Here is a 21,458-nt window from a genome sequence, read left to right on the forward strand (position 1 = left end):
TGACGATAAAGTTTTCTTTCACCTGGTAGGAAGATCCACAAGAATCCACCAGATGCTTGCATGGGGGGAGAAATGGGGTGGAGTCAATGGTTTTCACATGGGGCCTGGGTAACTAGTAACTTTAAAAGTGTGGCATCTTGGTCATGTGTACCGGCTATCCTTGCACAAGCTTATTTCTTAGTTATTCCAATAGGTGGTAAGAACAAGGGGGGGGGGTGGCCAATAGATAAAGCAAACAGGAAGCTAAAAGGGTCAAGTCCGGTGACATGAGATTAGATGGAGACAGGAGAGAAAAGAAAAAAATAATAAAAGCCTTTCTGGGAAGAAGATTTGTGCAAGATTAGACATAACTCCCCCCCGACCCCAAAAGACAACTACAAGCCATTATTACCGCCGGCCAAATTATTACCCCTCTGTCAAGCTTTAGACACAACAATCAAAGTAATCAACGGGCATGCCTAATGCCCTGTAACATTTTCAATGCAAAGTTTGTTTTCTCTTTTGCCCCCACGGTAGAGCCTGTAATTAACCCGTTATGTAGAACGACGCCAAACAAAAGCCTAATTGAGGTTCGTTTTCCGACTTGTGGCAGGTTTGCAGAGGGTAGAAGGGGACTCGAAGCGAGCTGGGGACCGCGGGCCCCGCTGGGTCCGCAGCCTGGCCCCCGTCCCGCTTTTGGTCAGGGACACCCACCTCCCGCCCTTTCCCCAAGGAGGGAAACGCGCGCCACAAGACACACGATTAAGGTACTTTAGCTTTTGTATTTATTAAGTTGTCAGATACTGAAAACGGCTTTACACTCGCGCATACAAATGAATCCAGTTTCCAAAGAGTCAAAGTCTCACCGAGGCTTGGGGGGGGGGGGAGTGGGGGGGGCGGAGGGAGGGAAAAGGAGAGAACACAGAACGGCACACCACCCTAGCTCGAAACTACCGCGAGTAAGCACGAAGAAAGCCAGTTTGGGGCAGTGCCACACGTCTATACCTGGGATCTGGCAAGCACCCCTCAAGTATGGCTAAAAGAAACGGGGTGACTCAGGGAGCACGCCTACCCAACGTCCACCGCCGTGTACCCCAAGGAAGTTACCAGCCCAGTGAGAGGAAGTGATGGGGAGGAGGCAGGGAAGGAAGAGGCAGAGGGATCCTGGGACTGGGAACTGCTGAGAAAACTCCTCTGGAGGCCTTTTCCTTCTGCACAAATAAAGCAGCATTTTCTCAGTCCACGGCCACTACCAAATAATGGCACAAAGTCTCTTTAGCAAGAGCATACTTTTCCAATATGGGTCCTTTCAACAATCCGAAGCTGGAGACTTTGGTATAAAGCACTTAACTCTAAGAAAATAAAATCGTGGCTCCAATCAAAAGCTATTTAAAAAGCAGGGTGTTTTTCCAGCTTGAGGGTGGGTGGATGGGTGGGGTAGGGAAGAGGAGGGGTAGAGAAGAAGGGGAAGGAGGAAGGAAAGGTTGAAGGCTTGGCTTAAGGAGGCAGCAGCATTTCATTTCCACAAAACCTGTAACAATATCACAGCTGAGAGCTAAGGGGTTCTTCCAAACAACTATGACCCAACTATTGAGATCCAGACTTGCAAATGGGACCCTAACTACTTGCAATACAACATCACACCTACTATAAGTCAGTTTACCCCCAATCACATGCAATCCTTAAATTCAGATATTTTAAAGGCTTGCTAATAAATATATAAAAGAGGGACCCTGAATCATTGCGTTTATTTAATTATCTATGCCAAACTTTTATTAGTGAAATAGTCCTGAAGATATAATTCTACATATGGCGCTTTGATTTCACATAATATTTAGAAAAGAAAAGACAAAACACATAGAATTAGACATATAATTCAAAGACCACGGTACAACCTTTATCTTTTTTTACTTCAGCAAACAAAAAATAATAATGTCAAATGACATGAAAAGTGGCAAGTCTTCTGACAATAAATAATAAATTACTTTATAATTTTTTGCAATGCAAGAGCAAACAAAAATGTTTCCTTTTTTTTTCCTCTTTATTTCCAGAAAGAGAGAAAAACAGTCATTTTAACCAATAACTATACACATCTTTGGGGGAAAAGTTCTTGGACAGACACAAGTCAAACACAATCCCGAGACGCTTGTGGCAAAATAGAGGTAACCTTGTTGCAATGCTTTATAAATTGGTTTTTAAATCTGAATTCAAAAACCTTTAAAGTCGCTTCAGACTTCTTGATAGAGGATGGATCTCAAAAAAAAAAAAAAAAGATGGAAAGGGACATAAATAAAAAAGAAATCAGCTGCAGGACATGCTAAGAGAGGCCCAGGATTTCAATTAACCCCTTGTTAAGTCAACTAAAAACATTGCACACCAATGCAGCTCCCACCTTCCAGAAAGACTCTTTCAGCCACAGATGCCAGTCTCTTCATACCCTTTGCTGGAGCTCCTGTTTGGCAAGGCAATGACCAATATAGAAACAGCACCATTCAGATTATGATGGACTAGAAATGTTTCTATTTCTGTATTTCTGTATTTCTTTAGATGTGCAAGTGAAATGAAAATGCTTGCTTGCTTTTTTTTTTTTTTTGAGATCCTTGGATATTCATCCCCTACGTTTAAAAACGTCTTTTTGTTTGTTTGTTTTTTCAGTACTTTTAAGGTCATTGAATAGTATATGTTGGGTTTCAGGTTTTGCTTGTTTTAATTTCTAGTAAAATCCCATGATTGTCTTCACAGTGTTGCTACCATATCACCTTGTCATTAAAACAGACTTCGTGCATTTCATGGAGCATTCATTTCTTGATTCAGTTTTCATTGACTGGGTCATTAAATACTTTTGTTTCCAAGTTCAACATTATAATTTCCCACTTTCTCCAACAGGGAAAAATAATACATCTGAATGAATGTTTCTCATGCCTCAATAGGACTGGCTACCATGCTGTTGGGTGTGTCTGGGAGTTGAGAGGACATCGACGCTACTTCACTGCCAGTGGAATTAGAGCCTGGTCCTCCTTCTGAAAAATTGACCTGGATGGAAGGTTGAAAAATCAATAAAGGAGGCTATACTCATAATCATAAAATAGAAACTCACCATACCGTGGGTGCATGTACAAATGTTTATGCAAGTGGATAAACAAATAAATACATTCACAATATATCAGAATTGTGACAGGCTGAAGGCAAGTCCATGAGAAAAAGTCCATTTGAAAGAGATGGCTTTCCCATCATCCTAAAGATCTGTGTTTTTAGCTCAGACTGAATTCCCAACATTATGTTGCATTGAATTATTTAAGTGGAAATGTGTTTCTCACTGTAAGATGGCATCACAACTCTACTATGCATGCTCAAAATAAAATTATCCTGCCGGCTACATTGCCCCAGGAGCAGGCTAGTTCTGTCTCTAGGCTTCAAAGCTTCTCTTTTTCAGTTGGAAAATCTATAACACACGCTCATATCCTATGACAAGAGATTCAGAGAAGATTCCACAGAACAATGATTAACCCCTTAGAGGGTTCACAGTGTGGGCTTTCTCTCTTGGAGGTTCTGCTGCCAATCTGTTAGTCTCTCCCTCCCTCCTCCCCCTTCCTCTCTCCTCCCCTCTCCCACTAAATCAAACTCTTCTTTCCCAGAGGAGATACATATATTATAACATCACCACATTATAAATAAGGACTCTTTCTTTCAACTAAATTTTTTTCAACTAAAATTTTTTACAACACTGCATGTATCAATGTTGTAAACAATCTTTGGCAGCCACACCCTCTCTCACTACTTCAGATTCCCCTAACTGCTCTTGTTTGGCACTAACATTTCAAAAGGTACACAAACACTTGGCTGTACAGAACCTTCCTTCACATACTTTCTATCTGCCAAATTTTGCTCAAATAACTCACCATATTAATGACTTGAAAATAAGATTTACTCACCCTGCCCCCTAGTTCCAAACTACCTCCCTTTCCACTCCACTAAACTTTCCCCTCAGGAGGTCAAGGGACTTCTCAAATTTGCCTACCCTCTAGATTGTCCTTTTGCAGAGACACAGGCCTGGGGCCAAGTCCTTTTAACCACTTGCCCCTGGCCAATTACCTTACTGTTGACACTGACAAAGCAAATGTCCTCAGGACAAATGTGAAGGTAAAAAGCTGTCCTTTAATGCTCTAGCTCTCTTTCTAATGGAGTACAAGTTTTTAGAACAGAGACTGACATTTTGTAAAACTGGATCTTACAGTGCTGATTAAAATTTTAAACTAAAAAAAACAACACTCAAGTATATATACCGTATTTAAAAGCACATTTACTGTTTGCTTTAATCTATCTTGACTCTGTAAGCCATTTATGAGAGAAAGATAAATTAATTCTCTTCTCTGGATCTGCAAAACAAGCTTATGATAAAATGAGTTTTTATAGGTAAAAAAAAAAACAATTTTTCCCCAGTTGGTAGATTTCGTGTTCCTTTTGCTATAGATGACACACACTGTAAAGTATATAAACATATATAAATATACGTATATATGTATAGTGCATATAAAAGTATGTAAGAATATAATTAAAGTTATTCTGAGAAAAGGATATAGATTCAAACTATCAATTCTTTGAATCATTCATCTCTTTATTGATATATTACCTGGTCAGGTATTTGCTGCTTATTAATAATCTTATATATTATAAACTTTAAGTATGTATTATAGTCACCTCACTTAAGTCCTGAAATATTCCATTCTGTACATGCTTATAAGGTAACAAATACTGACTGCTAATCTGATTGCCAAATCCTTCTGAACTCATGTCTCAGCAGTATGATTTTAAAGCCCTGTGTACTTTTTGCTCCCATTTCTACTTAGGAATCCTGAAAATAATCCTAGAAAACATGCTTGATTAATTTTTTTAAAGTCATTCTATATACTCAAAGTATGCAGTCTCATTATTATTATTTTTTTAATGACTCACAAGAAATTTTGTTCTACTTGCATTTGCCTCCCTTCCCACCAGCATACAACTACACCTCCTCAGTCTCCTCCCCCTACCCTGAGGTTAGGGAGTACCCTCCCCTTTAATCTTTCCACGACACTTAAAGCAGAACCCCAATGGGGGGGGGGGGGGATGAATTCAGCCTCCTCTGTCTGGGAACTGACACTTACCAGTTGCTGAAAAGCAGGCTGATCTATGTCACTCTGCAAGGCGAAGTCACTCAGTACTTTCCAAGGTGGCTGGTAACTTTGCACCTCAACTGGGTTAGCCTGCAAGCCACCATCATGTCTTTCTGGACTGGCAGCCACCATGGGAGTTCCTGTCATCCCCTGGATATTCTGTGAAAAACCCCCATCCCAACATGTTAATGAGCAAACTCCCTCCCTCCTTTGTCTGCACTGGCTAAGCAAATACACTCAGGTATTATCTTATCTATATAGTGGCCCTTTATTGACTCAAGTTAATCTGCTGCACCTATGGATTTTAGCTAGAGTTCAGTTTTGTTTTTCTACTTCTGTGGGCTGGACTATTAGATCTGCTTGGACCTTATTAAAGCAGATATGCTGTGACAATCCACTTCCCCTTACCTTCTTAGCTCCTCCTCAATTCCTCCCATCCACCTTCAGAGGACACAACCAACCACAAATAGGAGGTCAGCTGGTTCTCCCTTCAGTCCCTGGGAAGTTGTACATTTTCTCCAAGCAGCTCTCCTTTTAGAGCCAGCCCCCATCCCCAAGCTTTTGGATCTACCTACTATTGTACTACTATGCTGTACCTAACTTAGAAAGTATCCCAGCCTGCCAAGTTTAATGACAGTGAGTTTTATGACATTTAAAAATAGGATCAATTAAGTAAAAAAAAAAATGAGGGAAGGGTGAGATAGAAAAAGAGAAAGGAGGAGGACTAGGAAGAAGAAAAAGAAATGGAAGAGGAGAAAGAAAGGGAGGGAAGGAGAGAGGTAGGGAGGGAAGGAGGAAGGGACACTTTAGTGGCAAACAGGGACAGGGTTGCTGTTTTGCTTAATAATGCCAGGACCCTGGAGACCTCTGAGGAGGCCTGGCTGGAGGTATAGCCAAGGTAGCCTGTGTAAGCCCCTTGGAGGAAATTCTGGACCTGAATGTGGAGAGGTGGTAATTGTAAGTAGTAAGGTGAGCCCAAGAGCCTGGTCAGCATTCTGGAAGTAAATAGGCACTGAAAGTGTTGACCTTCTTTCCTCTTTGCTCTCTGGGGAATTGACAGCCTCAATTATTAGGAAGCCTAAGCTAGCCACATTGCTGCAAACCTTCATTGGGGTGACTGTGACCTCCCAGTTCCAGGGTATGGTGAATTGAAGAGCCTGAGCCCACCCAAGCTTTCAGAGATGGGGGCAGCCTCTCCCACTTTGCTAGGAACCTAGGTCTCTTGCTTCTCAGCTCCCAGCAGCACTGATTTCTGGTGAAATGCCTCCATCCACTACCCCTTCCCATCTAGTTTGGATGGACCAGAACAGATTTTGCCTCCCCCATTCTCCTCTCCTCCTCCGGGTGTCCCCTGCTGAGCCCCAGGCCACTCACCGTTTTGTCATTGGGTTGTTGCTGCTGGAGCTGCTTCATCATGATGCTTCGCTTCTTGTCTTTGCACCGCTTGTTCTGAAACCACACTCGGATCACACGGGGGCTGAGGCCTGTCATCTCCACCAGTTGCTCCTTCATGAGTGCATCCGGCCGGGGGTTGGCGGCATAGCAGGTCCGCAAGGTGTGCAGCTGCTTCTCGTTCAGCACAGTTCGCACGCGGGTGGTCTTCTCCGGCTGCTTGTGGACATGGGGCCTCAGGGCTGGCTGCCTGGCCGAGATGGGTTCGGCTGCGTGGCAAGGGGGCACAGTGAGCACCGGGCCAGACTGCTAGCCTTCCTGCCCTGCCCCCATGTCTGCCTGCCCAAGCTACTTTATTTCCCACAAGGGCTAATGTTTCAGCCCTAATGTTTCACCCCCTAATACATGGGGGTGAGGGGGCCGGGGCTGAGGGTTCAGCGGGAAGGACCTGAGAAAATCTAAAATCTGGCTCCACCATCCTAGCTCAGCAGAATTTAGCCCAGAAAAGCACTTCTCAGGGCCTGTGTCCCAGCTCCCAATAGGGTCGCATTTTGCTCAACTTCTCCCCCCTCCTCACCTTTTCTTCTAAGTAGACTGAGCCCAAGTGACACTGAGTACCTCCACTTCCAGGCTCAGTGTTCTTGAATTAAGGCCACAGAGGGTATCATGGAAAGAAAGATAGCACACCTTAATGACAGCCAGCCAGAGAGGCGGCAACAGCCAGAATGTCTGGAACCCAGAGGACCCAGAGTTCTGCCAGAAAGCCTTGAACTTCAGTCCCAGAGGACAGTCATACTCAGGGGGCTAAAGATATTCGGTATGAGAAGCATCTCTTCAGCCCCTGGTTTTTCTTAGTACTTAATCATCGTGGGACGTTTCTGACCCAAGCAAAGGAAAACTGAAATTCTATGGAGCTGTCTAGGCCCCAGATAAACTACTGCTGGAAAATGTTGTCCCTCTCTTTCCACCCAATAGTTTGGCCCCCTCTGTTTCCCACCCTTGGCTTTGCCCTCATTCAAGCTTGTCACAAATCTCCCAGGACAGAATTCTGAGAGTTGCCAGAAATGGGGGAAGGGGAGGGAAATGCAAAGAGCTGCCCTGTCCTCAAGGCCAGTGTACAGTTGCAATGGCTGCTTTAAAACTCCAGGAGGGAGAGTTGTAGATCTATTCATGACCTGAAGGCAGGTAGGAAATTCTGTGTGCCTTGATCCTGATCAGCCTCGCTGTTGCCACTTTCCTTTATGGAGAAACTGCCTCTGATCTATATGGTCCAAATCCAAGACCTTCCTTTTATCCCTGAGGTCAGGACAACACCTTTGGGGTCAATTTAGAACCATAGAGATGGGCACAAAGATGAAATTCTCACCAAATCATATAGAACGAGTGGTTTAAAGAGGCAGCCTCCTTTTTAAAAGGCAATTACTGCAGATTAGGTTGTTGACAGTTTTAAATTACAGCTCAGTGCAGTGGCCGGCAGGTATTAAAATTGTATCTTTTGAAGACCCATTCTATTACAAGAGGAAAATAAATTTAAAAACGTTTCAAATTGGAAAACGAGTGTCAAGGAAAAAAAACTGGAGTGATTAAATCATGTAAGGGCACCTAAGCTTCCTTCATTGGGTTAAAGAGGAAGCTCCAAGGACCCAGGGCTCCTCCCCTTTAATTAGGCAGCGGAGCCAGGAGAATACTTGGCAGGAAGCCGAAGCCCGTTTTCAGTAAGGTATGGTGTGGAAACCGAGGTAAAACTGACAGCACTGTTTGGGCTTGTAGGTACGTGTGTACACAAGTTTTTGCGTACTCATATACATAAAGACATGTAGGTGTGCCAATCGAGTCAGGGTAGAAAGCGAGTGCCATTGCACCTGGCTGCAAAAGACCATCGTGTGCTGCAAACAGACTAGTTAAGACTTCATGTAACCACCTCATAACCACCTTTTGGCTACCAAGAGTGCTGTGTCCAACCAGGGCGCTGGAGGAGAGGTCGTTTCGAGAGCCCCAGCACCTGCCTCCCGGAGTCGATCCTCCCAAAGGAACAGATGAGTACCTGCCATTTGCAGCGGCCTAGCTGGATGCAGGGGACTGAGAGGGTCGCCGGCGCCCAAGCTAGCCCTCTCCACCACATCGTGATCGGCGCGGCAGAAGAGCCCATCCTCCCTGAGGGCGAACTCGTCTCCCGGGATGAGCTGGCGGCTGCAGGCCACGCAGCGGAAACACTCGATGTGGTACACCTTGGAACGGGCGCGCATCACGAAGTCGTTTTTGCTGAAGCCGATGCTGCACTTTGCACATTTGATCCCGTATAACCTGTGCGGGGCCAGGCCCGGGAAGGGGAAGAGAAGCACAAAGAAGATGGGGGTCATTTCAGGCAGGCACTGCCCCAGCCGAATCTTTCCAGCGACCTCGGGCCTCCAGCCCTTGAGGTGCACTGACAAATCAGCATTCTTAAACAGACCTAGGTGGAAGATCGAAATGAAGCCTTCATCCCTTTCATTCTCTCCTCCTCCCATCTTTTACTTGTTTTAACTCCTGTTCCCTTTCCTAGGAGTCTGCAAGTCCATCAGTACCCAGCCCAAACCAAGGAAAATATACTGGTAGTGCTGCTGCTCTCGCCTGCCTCAGGAAACCGGTCTCAGAATTGTCTTTGCAGATATTAATAGGAAGGCAGGCAATCAGGTGGACCCCCAATAGCCAGTTGTCCCCACGCTTTCAATTCCATATGCCTGAATTTCGGCAACAAATGTTGAAATTGCAACAAAAAGAGACTGGGAATGGCACAGCAATCTCATTTCATTTGTGATCACATGGGGGGAAAAAAAAAGGACAAGCAGAACAGCAAATCGAAACCGAAGGTTTCCAGAGCCTTTACTGCACAACGGAATACCTAATACCTTTCCGTCTTTATTGTACTAGAGATTTCTTGCAGGCCACGGTGTTAAGGCAAGGGTTCCTCCTCGTTCTTCTTTGTATTCTTATTTTTCAAACCTTCTCTGCTCCCGCAATCTCTTTTCAAGTTGCATTTTGCTGGAGTCATGAACAGCCTGAAAGCTGAGAAGTCTCACTTCTAAAGTCTTCCTTTAACATTGGCCTTTCCTTTCCAGGGGACAATTCCTATAGGTTCTGTCTAGACATTGCCATGGCTCCCGCCCCTTCTATCCATGATAACAGAAGCTGAGCCATTTCGACAGAGAAAATGGAAAGGAGGAAAAGATCCATACAAAGCCAGTCTCCCCAAGGGGAGATCTAAAAATCCCAAAAATCACTCTGCTCTGTTTTTATACCTACAAGATTTTCAATGGTGCGTGCCTGGGGACACAAGTGTACAAGCACACATATTTAACGGACAGTGGAGTAAAAGGAAATAAAAATAATTGGGCTTCTCCTTTACAAATGGGTATTCAGAATTAGGTGAGTGTGTCCAGGTAGAATTGGGCAAAACAATATCTTCACAGGAGTAAAGATGCTCCCTGCAGTGCCAAGTGCGCTTTCCCCCTCCAGAATCTTGAGTTAAACACCAACCAAGGAATAGTAAAAATGGAGGTTCGAAAGTTTTCATTCCTCTACCTGCCCAATGGAAGATATTCCATTTTATAAGATGAAGACCCTACATTTGTTGCCTATGACCAAACAATTCAAACAGTCTGGAAAACCCTTCCCCTTTCCTGGGCCCCATTGCCCCTTGCTTCTTTCCACACTCCTCCAAAGTATTTTAAAAATTATATTGTTCAGGTTTATCAATCCATAGTTTACTTACCTCTTTGTAGTGGAAAAAAGGCTACTATGTAAGCAGGAGGAAATTGTGACTACATATTAAATCTTAACTGAACTTTAAAGTTCTCAAGTTCCAAAAACCTTCCCTTTTACTAAAATATAGTAATTGCAATTTGTCCTTAGAGGATTAAGAAAAGATTTTTTGGCTATCAGTAATGTTGCAAAGGTAATCTCTTCATTTTATATTAAGACGAATAAAATATTCCTGAACATTTTATCGCGGTTTCCCAGGGCCAAAAACAAAGTTTCTGGTATAAACAAACAGGTAAGAGATAACTTGAGAATTGCAAATCCTGATTCTTTGCTAATTAAAACAACAGCAAACAAAACTAAAGGCAGAAAGTTCCTCTGTGGTTTTAGTATTGTCAATATGAGCATTTCACTCATTTTATCAGTTACTAGATTTTAATGTGAGAAAGGAAGCTGTTCAATTATCTAAATATACCAATTGTTCATAGACAGATGATAGGCAATTTGATCTGCTTGGTCTAATTCATCAGTTCAGATAAGAAAAGACAGTCCGATGTCATTAAAGGGTTAATATTTTTAAAAGATTAAATTTGTGGTCTTTTTGCAAGGAATATTTATGTTGGTTTAAAGAAAAATCTAGGAAGATCTCACCCTTAAAGTAAAGGGGCACAATATTTCTTTCTACATGCTTTTTCAAAAGGCATCTTCTAAAATTCTTTGCTCAAACTTTTATTTATTTTACTGATACCCCGCAAAGGATTTTAACTTACCAATTTAAGTAGAAATTAAATAAAAAGAAGCCTGCACTATAGTGTAAAAGAATGAAATAAAAAGTCTTTTAAGGTTTGGAGCCCTAAATTTACCCATCTTTAAAATTTGTGTTTGTTTTGGAAGGGAGACAATGAAAAGAGAAACTAAATTGGCCACTACCAATTCCAAGTAGCCTTAATACAACACAATATATGAACTCTCTCTGAAATCCTCCTCCCCCCAAAAGTAAAATGAAGAGCTTAGCTTAATTGTAAAAAAAAAAGAAAGAAAGAAAGAAAGAAAGAAAAGAAAAAAACTTGAGACATGACTTTTCCACGCTGGACCCTACTAAGGCAAACTTCCCCCAAAACGACACAGCCACACCAAACAATAAATAAGAAGTGGAGAGAGTCAAGGAAATCTTGTAAAAGTATGGAAAAAGAAAAGTGGCATACCTGATATAATCTCTTTTACAGTAGGTTTTCCCATCCCTAACAAAGCATGTACAGCTTTCATCCAAATACTGATTACACTCCGCACATTTCAAACATGCCGCATGCCATTCCAAATCCGGAGAAACCCTCAGAATATACTGATCGTGAATCTGATTGCCGCAACCAACACATAAGGAAATCAGACGTTTTTCTGAAATGAAAATAAATACATGATTGACTAACCGTTTACTTCCTACAGAGATAAACACACTTTTAGTGTCGTTCTCTTATAGGGCGTACTCTGGAAGAAATTCTTTCCTTTCCTTTTTTTCCCCTCTCTCCCTCTCCCCTCTCTCAGATGGGATGGTAATTGAAGTGTACCATCAAAACCTTGAGTATCTCTCTCTCTCTCTCTCGCTCTCTCTCTCTCTCTCTCACACACACACATACACAAAGAAAACGGAATATATGTAAAATGCAGATTTGAATAGTCTACATTTGTAAAACTAGCACGCAATCAAACCCGCTCCTTCTGCATTTTCTCGCCCTCCTCCCTCGTTGCTATAAGCATTAGGAAAGACTGGGGAAGTCAGGTCAGAAGAAAAGGTTTTGACAAGAACGTTAAGTGATCGCAGGGATGTCTATATTTTCCAGGAAGCACTTTCTTAAATAACACATAGGACTGGATATTGTTAGCCAGAGCAGACACCAATACAGTTGTCACTCTTTCTCTTTTGCAAGTCTAATGCTAATTCCGACCTCGCGGTATTGTAAGTGCAGGCAGATCTTGGCGACCTTCTCCCCAAGCTCCGGATTCCCGAGGAGGAAATCACCGCTTAGCACCCCAAGGCAGGGGTTTGGGGAAGGTACACAGACGAATTCAAACACACTGTACGATCAGTTTCCCTCCCGGAAGATCTGGACCCACAGCAAGCATGCAGGCGTGGCGGCAACAAGGGGGGGGGGGAGCAACCCAAAACTACCTTTTTTCCTCTTCTTTCTCTACAGGCAATGAATGACTCCAACTCTCACGAGCGTTTGTCACCCGTGCCCGAGAAAGACCCCCGCACAAGAACAGCACACCGAGCCCCACAAGGTAAAATAGCCTCTTACTTTTTGGTGGATCGCCCATGTCTCCCATATCTGTAAGTGGGAGTAATGTCCACAGTGAAATGGTGGTTGTACAGTTGGTTGAACAGCCACAGAGAGGATGCTGGAGCTGTGGCTAAGTGGGAAACAGTGGCCCCAGGGGTTCCCAAGGCTTGAGAGAGCGGCTGCCCGGCAGCGCCGAGCCCTCGCCCTGACGGATCGGGGGAGTCCGATCTAAGCCGGCGGAGCTGACGGAGCGGAGGCTCTGCGGCTGCGGCGGACTCGGTGCGGCTCGGGCACCTCTCTTCCTTATCTCTTACTCAAACTTCTCTGCTCCAACTCAGCTCCATCGCCATTGGTCTGACGCTGCGCGCGGGGACGTCAGGCGAGCGCCGCGCCCATTGGCTGCGGGGCGCGCGGCGCAGCTGTTCTGATTATCATATTTCAGCCAGGCGGCTGCGGTGCGCCACTGACCGCTTGGCGAGCCCCAGGGAGAGGATTAGGGCTCCCGAGGCAACTTTCTCCGGGCTCAGGCTCTTCTCTCCCATTTACCCAACGATGCTCGGGCTGCTCGGCTGCTCTGGCTTCTGGCCGCTTTTTCTCCCTCTTTTCGTCTTCCTCTGACCCCTCCCTCCTTGATCCTTCCCGGCCTCACCGCCCGCGCGCTCGCCTCGGGGGTCACTCTTCTCTCCGCCCAGCATTCCAGGGGTCCCTGCAGTCCGCTGGCTGCGTGGGGCTCACTTTTCTGCCGCCGGTGGCGAGTGGCTGGTGGGTAGGTCTTCCTCTTGATGAGGTCCTTCCCGGGCTCTAGGAACAAGATGGGGTATGGGGGACTTGGAATAAGCCCATTTCCTTGGTTTGGTCCTCGTTAGTAATGGACACCCAGGGGCCAGTCCTGGTTTGGCTGCCTGGGAGGATGTCTCCCCACAGCCCTCCCCCATTCTGGAGGAGGAAGAACTGGGAGTGGAGCTGGTTAGACTCCGAGAATTGCTCGCTGACTGCTGCCCCGTGCCCCGCTCACCTCCTTCCTCAGAGCCCCCGAAACGTAGGGGCGGTGGCAGGGAAGTGGACTTTTGGGGGCTTTGTTACCATTGCGGACAAATCAGTTGGAATCAATCGCGAAGGTGGAAAGCAATGTCTCCGTGGACTGCCTGTCTCTTTCCAACCCTCTGCTTTTCTTAGACTTAAAGCGGGTCCTAACCCGAAGTCAAAGAATTGAAATGATCTTCCTGTGTTGAGAAAAAGCGATTAGGTACCGTCCAGTTCCTCTCTCAACTGATCTCTCGCTATTTCGTTTGAAGGAAACGTGTAGGTTTAGCTGGTGGTGTTGTGAAAATTACAAGTCTCTGTTTCTCTAGCTATTTTTTAAAAGCGTTAGTCTAAAGACACGGCTAGGGAGACAAACTTGAATACTTCTCTTCACGGATATAGAATACTTTCCTGTTAAGAAACTACTTGGAGAGAGTAGTTTGCATCTGGTGGATGAGAACTTTCCTCTAGTTATCCCTAAGATGTTGCCCTTGTCTATTACAGTTTCCCAAAGACAAAATTGAGGAAGGCCAAGGAGTCCCTCTCCCACTTCCCCCAAACTTCTAAAAAGCCCTTCCTCTATTGAGCGGGACTGCTCGTTTTATCTTAAAAGGTCTGAAAACACAAACCGTGGAAGGCTTAATTTCGGTGTCTTGTCGCCAAAGGAAGACCTGGTGTGTTAGGAAACTCTTTTCTTGGGAAGTACCTTTCACCAGATCTAACCTTTGATAAAGACCCTGGAGCCCGCGGCATTGGAGGCTGGGTTTGAATGGATGTGCCTCTTGAGAGCCAAAGAAAGCTCCTGAGCTAATGGGGGGCGGGGGCTTGGTCAAGAACTTTTTGTTTTGTTCTGTTTTCTTTCAAGGAAGATGTCACATTGGATTCATCGCTTCTGTTCCTTTTTAAAAATTATCAATTATGTCTTGGGGGGGGATAATAGAAAGGTGGATTGACATAGGTAGATAAGTTTACCAGTTGTTCTTTGTTTTGTTTCAATCTACAGTTCTAAATCTTCTGTGTTATACACATGATATCTTTTGTCACAGTGCTGTTTGCAATGCTCATGCTGATAATGGATACACAAAGCAAGTCTTTCCAGTGAATGGGCAGGTTCCCCATGCAGATAACCAAATTGACCCCTCCAAGAAAAACCAGATACAAAGTAAATAGATTTCAACCAATCATATTTATGCATGCCACATTTATAACATGGAATTAAACATGAAAAATGGCCAGAATCCTGGTTACTTGTACTTGAGATCAAGAAAATGTCATTGGGTGGGAGGAGGAAAGGAGGGAGGGGAATTTTTAACTCCCTAAATCAGCAAGTTATTACAAAAATTGTAGATGATAGCATAATGGTTAGCTCAATGTGTTTTTCTTTTCATAACACACACCATTGTAAGCAGGCATTATATTACTTTCTATACTAATAAAAGAAGCAAGAATGTATACATAACATTCTCCCTTCAAGAGGAGAAATTTCAGAAAAGACAGTTATTATATTGTTCTTTGATGGATAAGTTCTGTAGTTTTATGTGTTTAACCTTAGTACAATTTGCATTCAAACCCAAGTTAGGACAACGAATAGGCTAATGCCTGTTTCGTTTTTCCTAGATGTTCTCATATGACTACAATTTCTTCCTGTTTCATTAAGTGATTTCTATGTGTGGATTCAACACATCGACTATATCAGTAAAATTGTCATTTTTAACAGAATATATAGAACTGTGATTACATAAAAGTATGATTAGCAAAATTTTTTCCACAGTACTTGAACCTAGGAGCGACCTCTTGTGTTCACAAAAGGGATTAGACACTCTCCTGTCAAATTGTGACTCATTTCGACCTTTGTAAGATTCTATCCGGTCAAAAATAGATCCTTCAAACCAACAGTGTTGTGATCCCTGGTTTGAGCTCTTCCTTTGAGGAGAGGAAAGGAAGAAAGAATAGTTAACTAAGTGTAGCACAGATCACTCCAGCCTCCTCCAATATACTTTATAGTGTCTGACTGTAATAGAGGTGCCGAGATGAATAATTTCCACTTGATTCTGTAGCATTTGCCCACCGAGAATGTCTGTTCCCTAGCTCATAATATAGTTTCTGCTTCCTTGTGGGCTCTAATATTAAAAGTCCACATTTTTGTGTGCCATTGCTTTCTTCTGTTTCAGTTAAAAGTTAAACAAAGCACAATGTCAGACTTAGATTCTTGAACAAACATCATGAAATCAAGCCATTCTCCAAAAATCAAAACAGGATTAAAATGCAATTGAAAAGTAAAATTACACACTTAGAATTCATTTACTTCCTAACAACCCGTGAGTTGTTAGGTGAGTTAGGTGAGCATAGGTTAGTTTTAACTTGGTACTTGGAGAACTTACAAAGAAGGAAGAACACTGATTCCTTCCCATCTAAAGGGGGGGGGGGGGGAGAATGTGTGTGTGTGTGTGTGTGTGTGTGTGTGTGTGTGTGTGTGTAAGTGGGGAGGGGACTTTGATCAGTTTTCCTTGAGCTCTAAGTATGGTTGTTAATTTATTTTCAGGAAGGCAATGCTCTGTGTTTAACCCATACTAGAATTGGATTTGAGAGAGTAGAATAATCATGCTGCCAGTTTCAATGAATAAGGTGTTCATGTGGGAAAAAATGCAACAGAAGGCCTTATATTTTTGGAACTCCCCAAACATCTAATTTGGGGGTCAAAATGAAATATGAACAAGTTTTATTTTGCTCTGGGGAAAAAAGGATCGGGTATGTATATCTCATTTCTCCTTTTTACTTTTTCTATGTGTTCTCTAATCATGTAGAATAAGGCTGTATAAACCACTGGTATCTTTCATCCGAGGGTCAGACAAAATTATATGGGTTTAAAAGGAGTCCGGTTTAACCATTTATATTCCGCGGGGAATCATGTTTAGAGCTAATTTGCCTCTCTTCCAGTTATTGTCGGTGGCTACTAGGAATGGATCCAGAGAATTTGTGCTGTGATTTCAGAGGAAGAGATGTCGTGTTCTTTCCACGGGGTAGGAAGTGATGATATTTTCCTTTACTTTCTGTTACTTTTTAGAAAACACTAAGCAATGACAATAAAAGCAGTTGTTAACCAGAGCAAACCTTTAGTGGTGCGTCTTTATGGCATAGAACTCCTGCTGTGAATGTGGTTTTGTTGAGTGCCAATTACTTTATTAACAGGTTAAAACAATCTGGGCGAATTAGCAAGACATCTGTGCTCAGAGCTTCCTAGCCTGCGTTTCTGAGTTCAGGTGGCTGTTTCCATCACCAGCCTTCCTGGCATTCTTTGGCTGGCCGCCCTCGGCCCGAAAAGGCAGAGCTTCCGCGCGGTCCACTTCCCGGTTCTCAGCTGCGGCTGACCCGCACTCCTCCTTCGCAGCCGCGAAGGCGCAAGGCCGGGGTCAGCCCAGGGCTGGCGATGTGCTCCAGCTGATTGCTTACCGGAGTTCGGTCAAGCGAGGGCAGAATTTTACATCCTCACTTTCACATTGCTTTTTTTTTTTTTTTCCTGGGATTTATCATAACTTCTCGAAACGATGGCCTTCCATTTCAATTGAAACTCTCCCTCCCCACAAAACTCTATCCGGAAAGGCAATTTTTAGATGGGTTCTGGAGGCGGGGAGGGGGTGGAAGGGGGAGGGGGAAACAGGTTAGGACCGGTGAGGAGATCTGCACCAAAGAAGCCCAGAACCTTCACATTTGACAAAGCTTTCTTAAGCATGTCGGCTTCTCGCCCTGGTCGTTGGAGCTTAGAGGCGCCGAAGCGTTCCTTTCTTCACGTCCTGGGACTGTGGAGCAGAAATCTACCAGATCTCTGATGGAGCAAAACACCCCTCTCCCCGCCACCCCAGCTGCCTGGAGGCGTCTCAGAGCTAGTTCATTCGCTCTAGAAGATCAAGTTAATCAAATCGAGGTGATTGTTCTTTGAGCACAGCCATTCTTTTCTCTACGGCTGGCTTAACCGAGGGGGAGCGCTGAATTTAGTGCCAAGGGGTTCTCCGGCCAGCACAAGGTTTGCTGGGGGCGGGGGCGAGGGAAGGGCGGCGGGGTACCTGAGAGGAGGTCAAGAGGGTAGCGGATTGGCCGCAAAATCCCTGGCTGTGCAGGAGAGACCGGGCCGAAGCCTAAAAATCTAGCAGGACGCCTCAGACCTTCCCGGGGAGTCTCTGAACCCGTGCTGGGAAAGCGGCCTCCGAAGGTGCCCTGGGCAGGAACCCTCGGGTGGGCTGCCGAGGTGATGGCAAGAGTTACAGCTACTTCCTATGAATTAAACGGGCGGCCCCAGCGTGTTGGGGCGGTTTTCACGTAGCTGCTTTTAAAGGGGCGGAGAGAGAGGGAGGGAGGGAGAGAATGCCTGAATCCAAGTAGTTTAGTTGGGGGGTGGGGGGGGGGTGATGCTTCCAATGCTAGCAGATGCCTAGTCATTTGGAAAGATGAGATTTTTCGGGGCCTTTCCTAAGGTCCCCTCTGTAGGTCGAGACTCTGGGGCAGCCGAGGCGAGGGTGAGGTCTAAGCGGCTGTGCCTTAGGAATTCTCAGTACTCCCGGATAATGTCGGTGGAACACGATTCTTTGAAGCTTCGCTTTGGGTGAGATTTTCCTCGGCCCCTCTACCTGTTCCACGTCAACGACACCGAGTAAAGGGGCTCGGGACGTCACTCGAGTGACTGAGTTGTTAATTTGCTCGCCCTTCCTCCCCCGCAGGTCAACAACGCCTTCCCTTCAGCGCAGTTCCGAGGTCAAATGCTGCCCTCCAGGTCATATCCCGTCAAAGTTCAGGAATCCCCTGTCCTACAGTCGCTTTCTGGCTTACCGGAGCCCCACTAGCCCGCCTTCTAGAACGCTAGTGGCTAGACCTGCAGCGGAACTGGAGTCCAAGGAGAAGATCAGCCCCTCAATGAAGCAGCCTTCTTCCTCAGGTTCCAATTTGCTCATCTTGTAGCTGGACCACTCCCGACTCGTAATCTTTTAACCACAAAGCTTTTTTTTTTTTTTAATCTTCTTTCTTCATTTTAACAGAAGTGAAAACATCTCTTGGCCTGATTCTTCCTAGAGGACAAGGAGGCATTCAAAGTCCTACGAACTTCTTTTCCTTTGGAAATGGAGAGCCCGGTCCCTGGAGAGGCCAGGGCGAGCCCTTAGTTTCTTAACGCGCCTCAGCTGTTCGCATTGTAGACCCGAGGCTGGTGTGGCCTTGCTCAAGTTTGGTGGGCCCTAGGTAGGGACACCAAGACAAAGGTGAGATTAAAAAAAAAAATCCACGGGATCACTAAATGCCAGGTGAAGAAATCTCTGCCCCAACATGGAGTGGTCGTTTGGGAGACATCCCAGCCTAGAAACTGCTTAGAGGGTTCACAGAAAACCCCTCCAGAAGGTTAAACGGAGTCTTTGGTGGGGGGCCTTCTCCGTCTATGTCCATACACTTGTGAAAGTAAATTACCGTTATAATTACTCAGACTACTGGCAAAGCACCCTTTTTGCTATTTGCTTGGGGCTCAACTTTATCTGAAGGCCTACATTCCAGAAAATTGTATGGACCGGCTTGCCTCTGTGAAGGGACATTAGAAAAAGTTGAACTGCCCTTATTGGCACCGCATATTTTCTTGAATAATTTAAGTGTAAAGTGTAAAGTATCCCCAAAGTATTAATCGCCCCCAATTTTAGTTTTACTTAGGTTGCAAATGTTTTAATTAGAAAAGAGAGGACTCCCACTGGCTTGCCCTGGGAGCTTGGCTATGGGGCGTGGGGGGGGGGAAGGGGGGGTATGAACCGGCTGATTAACCAGAGGGAGGCTCCTTTGTTGATTTAAGACTTTACCAGGCAGGAAATAACAATTATCTTGTTGTCTTTTCTCAGTTGCCTATTGTTGATTTGTATCTGGCACGTCTCAGTTGTACAAAATTCAGTCCAAAAATGGAAACTAAGAAAAAAAGTTAAAAAGATAATTAAAATAGCCTGTTTTAATTGTAACTAGTTTTGTTTATAGGTGACATATTCCTAATATTACAGTACATGAAAAGAATCAAAAGTATGTAATATCACTTATATATAATTATGAAGTAATTATATGCTAATGATAGCCATTATTTAACATTACAAAATAATTCCATAAAGAAAAATTGAGGTGCTTTTTTTCCCCCTGATATACATTCTTCTTCCAAGAAAATAACTGGCAAGCTTAAAACTGATATTCAGGATGTATTTAGGAAAAAAAAATTATCAAAGTCTGAAACTACAGGAACCCAAATACTGTCAAATATTCTGGTCCCTGGCTAGTTGTTGCAAGTTAGTGCTATCAGAATTTTGTTCATTGAAACACGTATGCTAATATTATTCTGAAATCACACCTCATGGACAAGAAAAATAACCTGAGTAAGTCCTATGTAATGCTTAAGGAATAACTATGATTAACTTTAGTGATTTGACAATGTTATGTGATTTTTATTTAAGTGCAAATATTAATATAGCCAAATTAATATCACTCTAGACATCATCACCCTCTAATTAATGTGGATTCAACATAAAGCAAAAGTAAATAAAGCTTAATAAAAACAATAAAATTTAATTTAAAAAAAGAAAAAAAAGTAAATATAAGAAAACTATTTTCTACAGGGTTCATAATTAATATATAGTAATTAGTGATAAGATTCACATGTGTAACAAATATGTAAGTATCAGTCATCAGAGTTTAGTTATAAAAACACATTACATGGTGTGTGCACTCACATGAATATAACTAAACTGATGCTTTGACATATTTTAAAAACCTACTTCTTCCTAGATAGTATAATAGCCTAAGAAGATGCTTTCATCTTAAACTGTAATTCTAAGTCAGAAAGTGTATGATTACCTATATAACTGGTTAGCAGGGTTGCTGATTTTCACCTAAACATGAGGATTCATATTATTTTAAGTCTCCCTTCAAAATGGCATGCAATGTGCAGAATTCTCTTCTTGGCCTGGTACCAGAATTTGCAGTACACTACATACAAACCACTTGTGATAATAGGAACTACCATATGTAGTTTCATTGGCTTTAAATTCTCATAGACTCTATGAGCAAAGTACAAATCAGATCTGTTGAGTCTGGACACTGTGTTTCTTGCAATGCTTGATGTTGGCTTAAGCTGTCTCAGTTGTAGAATGATGTACTTCTGCATAGGATTGTACTTGACCCATAGCAGGCAGATCCAATGATGTGACTGGAGATGCTCTGGCAGGCCAAATATCTTCTTTTGGGTATTGCCCAACAGTGATGAAGAAATATAAGCTCAGAGCTCAAGAAGTAGAGGAAAATATAAGGGGAAGGAAAAAAATCACACTTTTATACATGGTGTAAATGACATTTTCAGCAATCAAATGAGGGGGTAAATATAGAAGTTCAGCTAAGATGAGAAAAGTATTCCATCTTAAGAACAGAAAGAGAAAGCTTATAGATGAAAATAAAACAGTGGATGAATGCCAAGAGAGACCAAAGAAAAGAATGGGGCTTGGTGACCAAGTTCATCCTAACAGAACACATATTCAGGAGCCAAATTCAGATCAGAGACAAGCAAGCAGTAAATAGAAATTGAGGGGAAAAAAATACCACCCAGAGTTTTCTTGTTTTAATCTGACTAGATTTAAGATTTTTTAAGGAAAGTAGATATTTATGAATAATTTACACTTTATTGAACTCTTAACTGTATTAGAATGTTTCCCAAAAGAAAGTTCACTGTTGATATGGCCTGTCATGAAAAAAAAAAAACTAACTAAAAGTATAGAAATTTAATAGGGAGTCTTGTGCTATTTTATGTAACTAGATTGATTTAACAGTAGTATTCAGGAGTCAGAGGAAGAACACCACAATTGAGAAGAAAATTTTAAAAAATGACTTCTGTGTTTTC

At 43.5% G+C, this 21,458-nt stretch overlaps 1 protein-coding gene across 2 annotated transcripts; it reads right to left on the reverse strand.

Annotated features, from left to right (window-relative positions):
• Positions 1–1,721: 1,721 nt before the first annotated feature.
• On the reverse strand, positions 1,722–12,860 carry Isl1 (ISL LIM homeobox 1). 2 transcript variants are annotated; one of them, XM_048368327.1, is made up of 6 exons: positions 12,560–12,860; positions 11,468–11,657; positions 8,569–8,828; positions 6,507–6,793; positions 5,124–5,291; positions 1,722–3,012 (listed from the first exon to the last, which is right to left on the reverse strand). In XM_048368327.1, the coding sequence occupies exons 1-6, from the start codon at positions 12,585–12,587 to the stop codon at positions 2,896–2,898; spliced, it is 1,050 nt and encodes a 349-aa protein (XP_048224284.1). In that variant the 5' UTR covers positions 12,588–12,860; the 3' UTR covers positions 1,722–2,895. The 2 variants fall into 2 exon arrangements, with proteins under 2 accessions (XP_048224284.1, XP_048224285.1); XM_048368328.1 differs by having other exon boundaries at positions 2,896–3,012; positions 5,124–5,222; positions 12,560–12,587.
• Between the last annotated feature and the right edge of the window lie 8,598 nt (positions 12,861–21,458).

Source organism: Perognathus longimembris, chromosome 19 (genome assembly GCF_023159225.1).
Source record: "Perognathus longimembris pacificus isolate PPM17 chromosome 19, ASM2315922v1, whole genome shotgun sequence".
Lineage (NCBI taxonomy): Eukaryota > Metazoa > Chordata > Mammalia > Rodentia > Heteromyidae > Perognathus > Perognathus longimembris.

Bases quoted from the DNA above. Each gene is read 5' to 3' on its own strand.
- Isl1 (XM_048368327.1), bottom strand. From the start codon at position 12,587: ATGGGAGACATGGGCGATCCACCAAAAA. The intron at 8,829-11,467 runs GTATGCCACTTT...GGCCCCGCACAG, and splicing joins TGTAAAAGAGATTATATCAG to GTTATACGGGATCAAATGTG. The intron at 3,013-5,123 runs GTAAGTGTCAGT...CCTTCCATCCAG, and splicing joins AGCCTGCTTTTCAGCAACTG to GTCAATTTTTCAGAAGGAGG.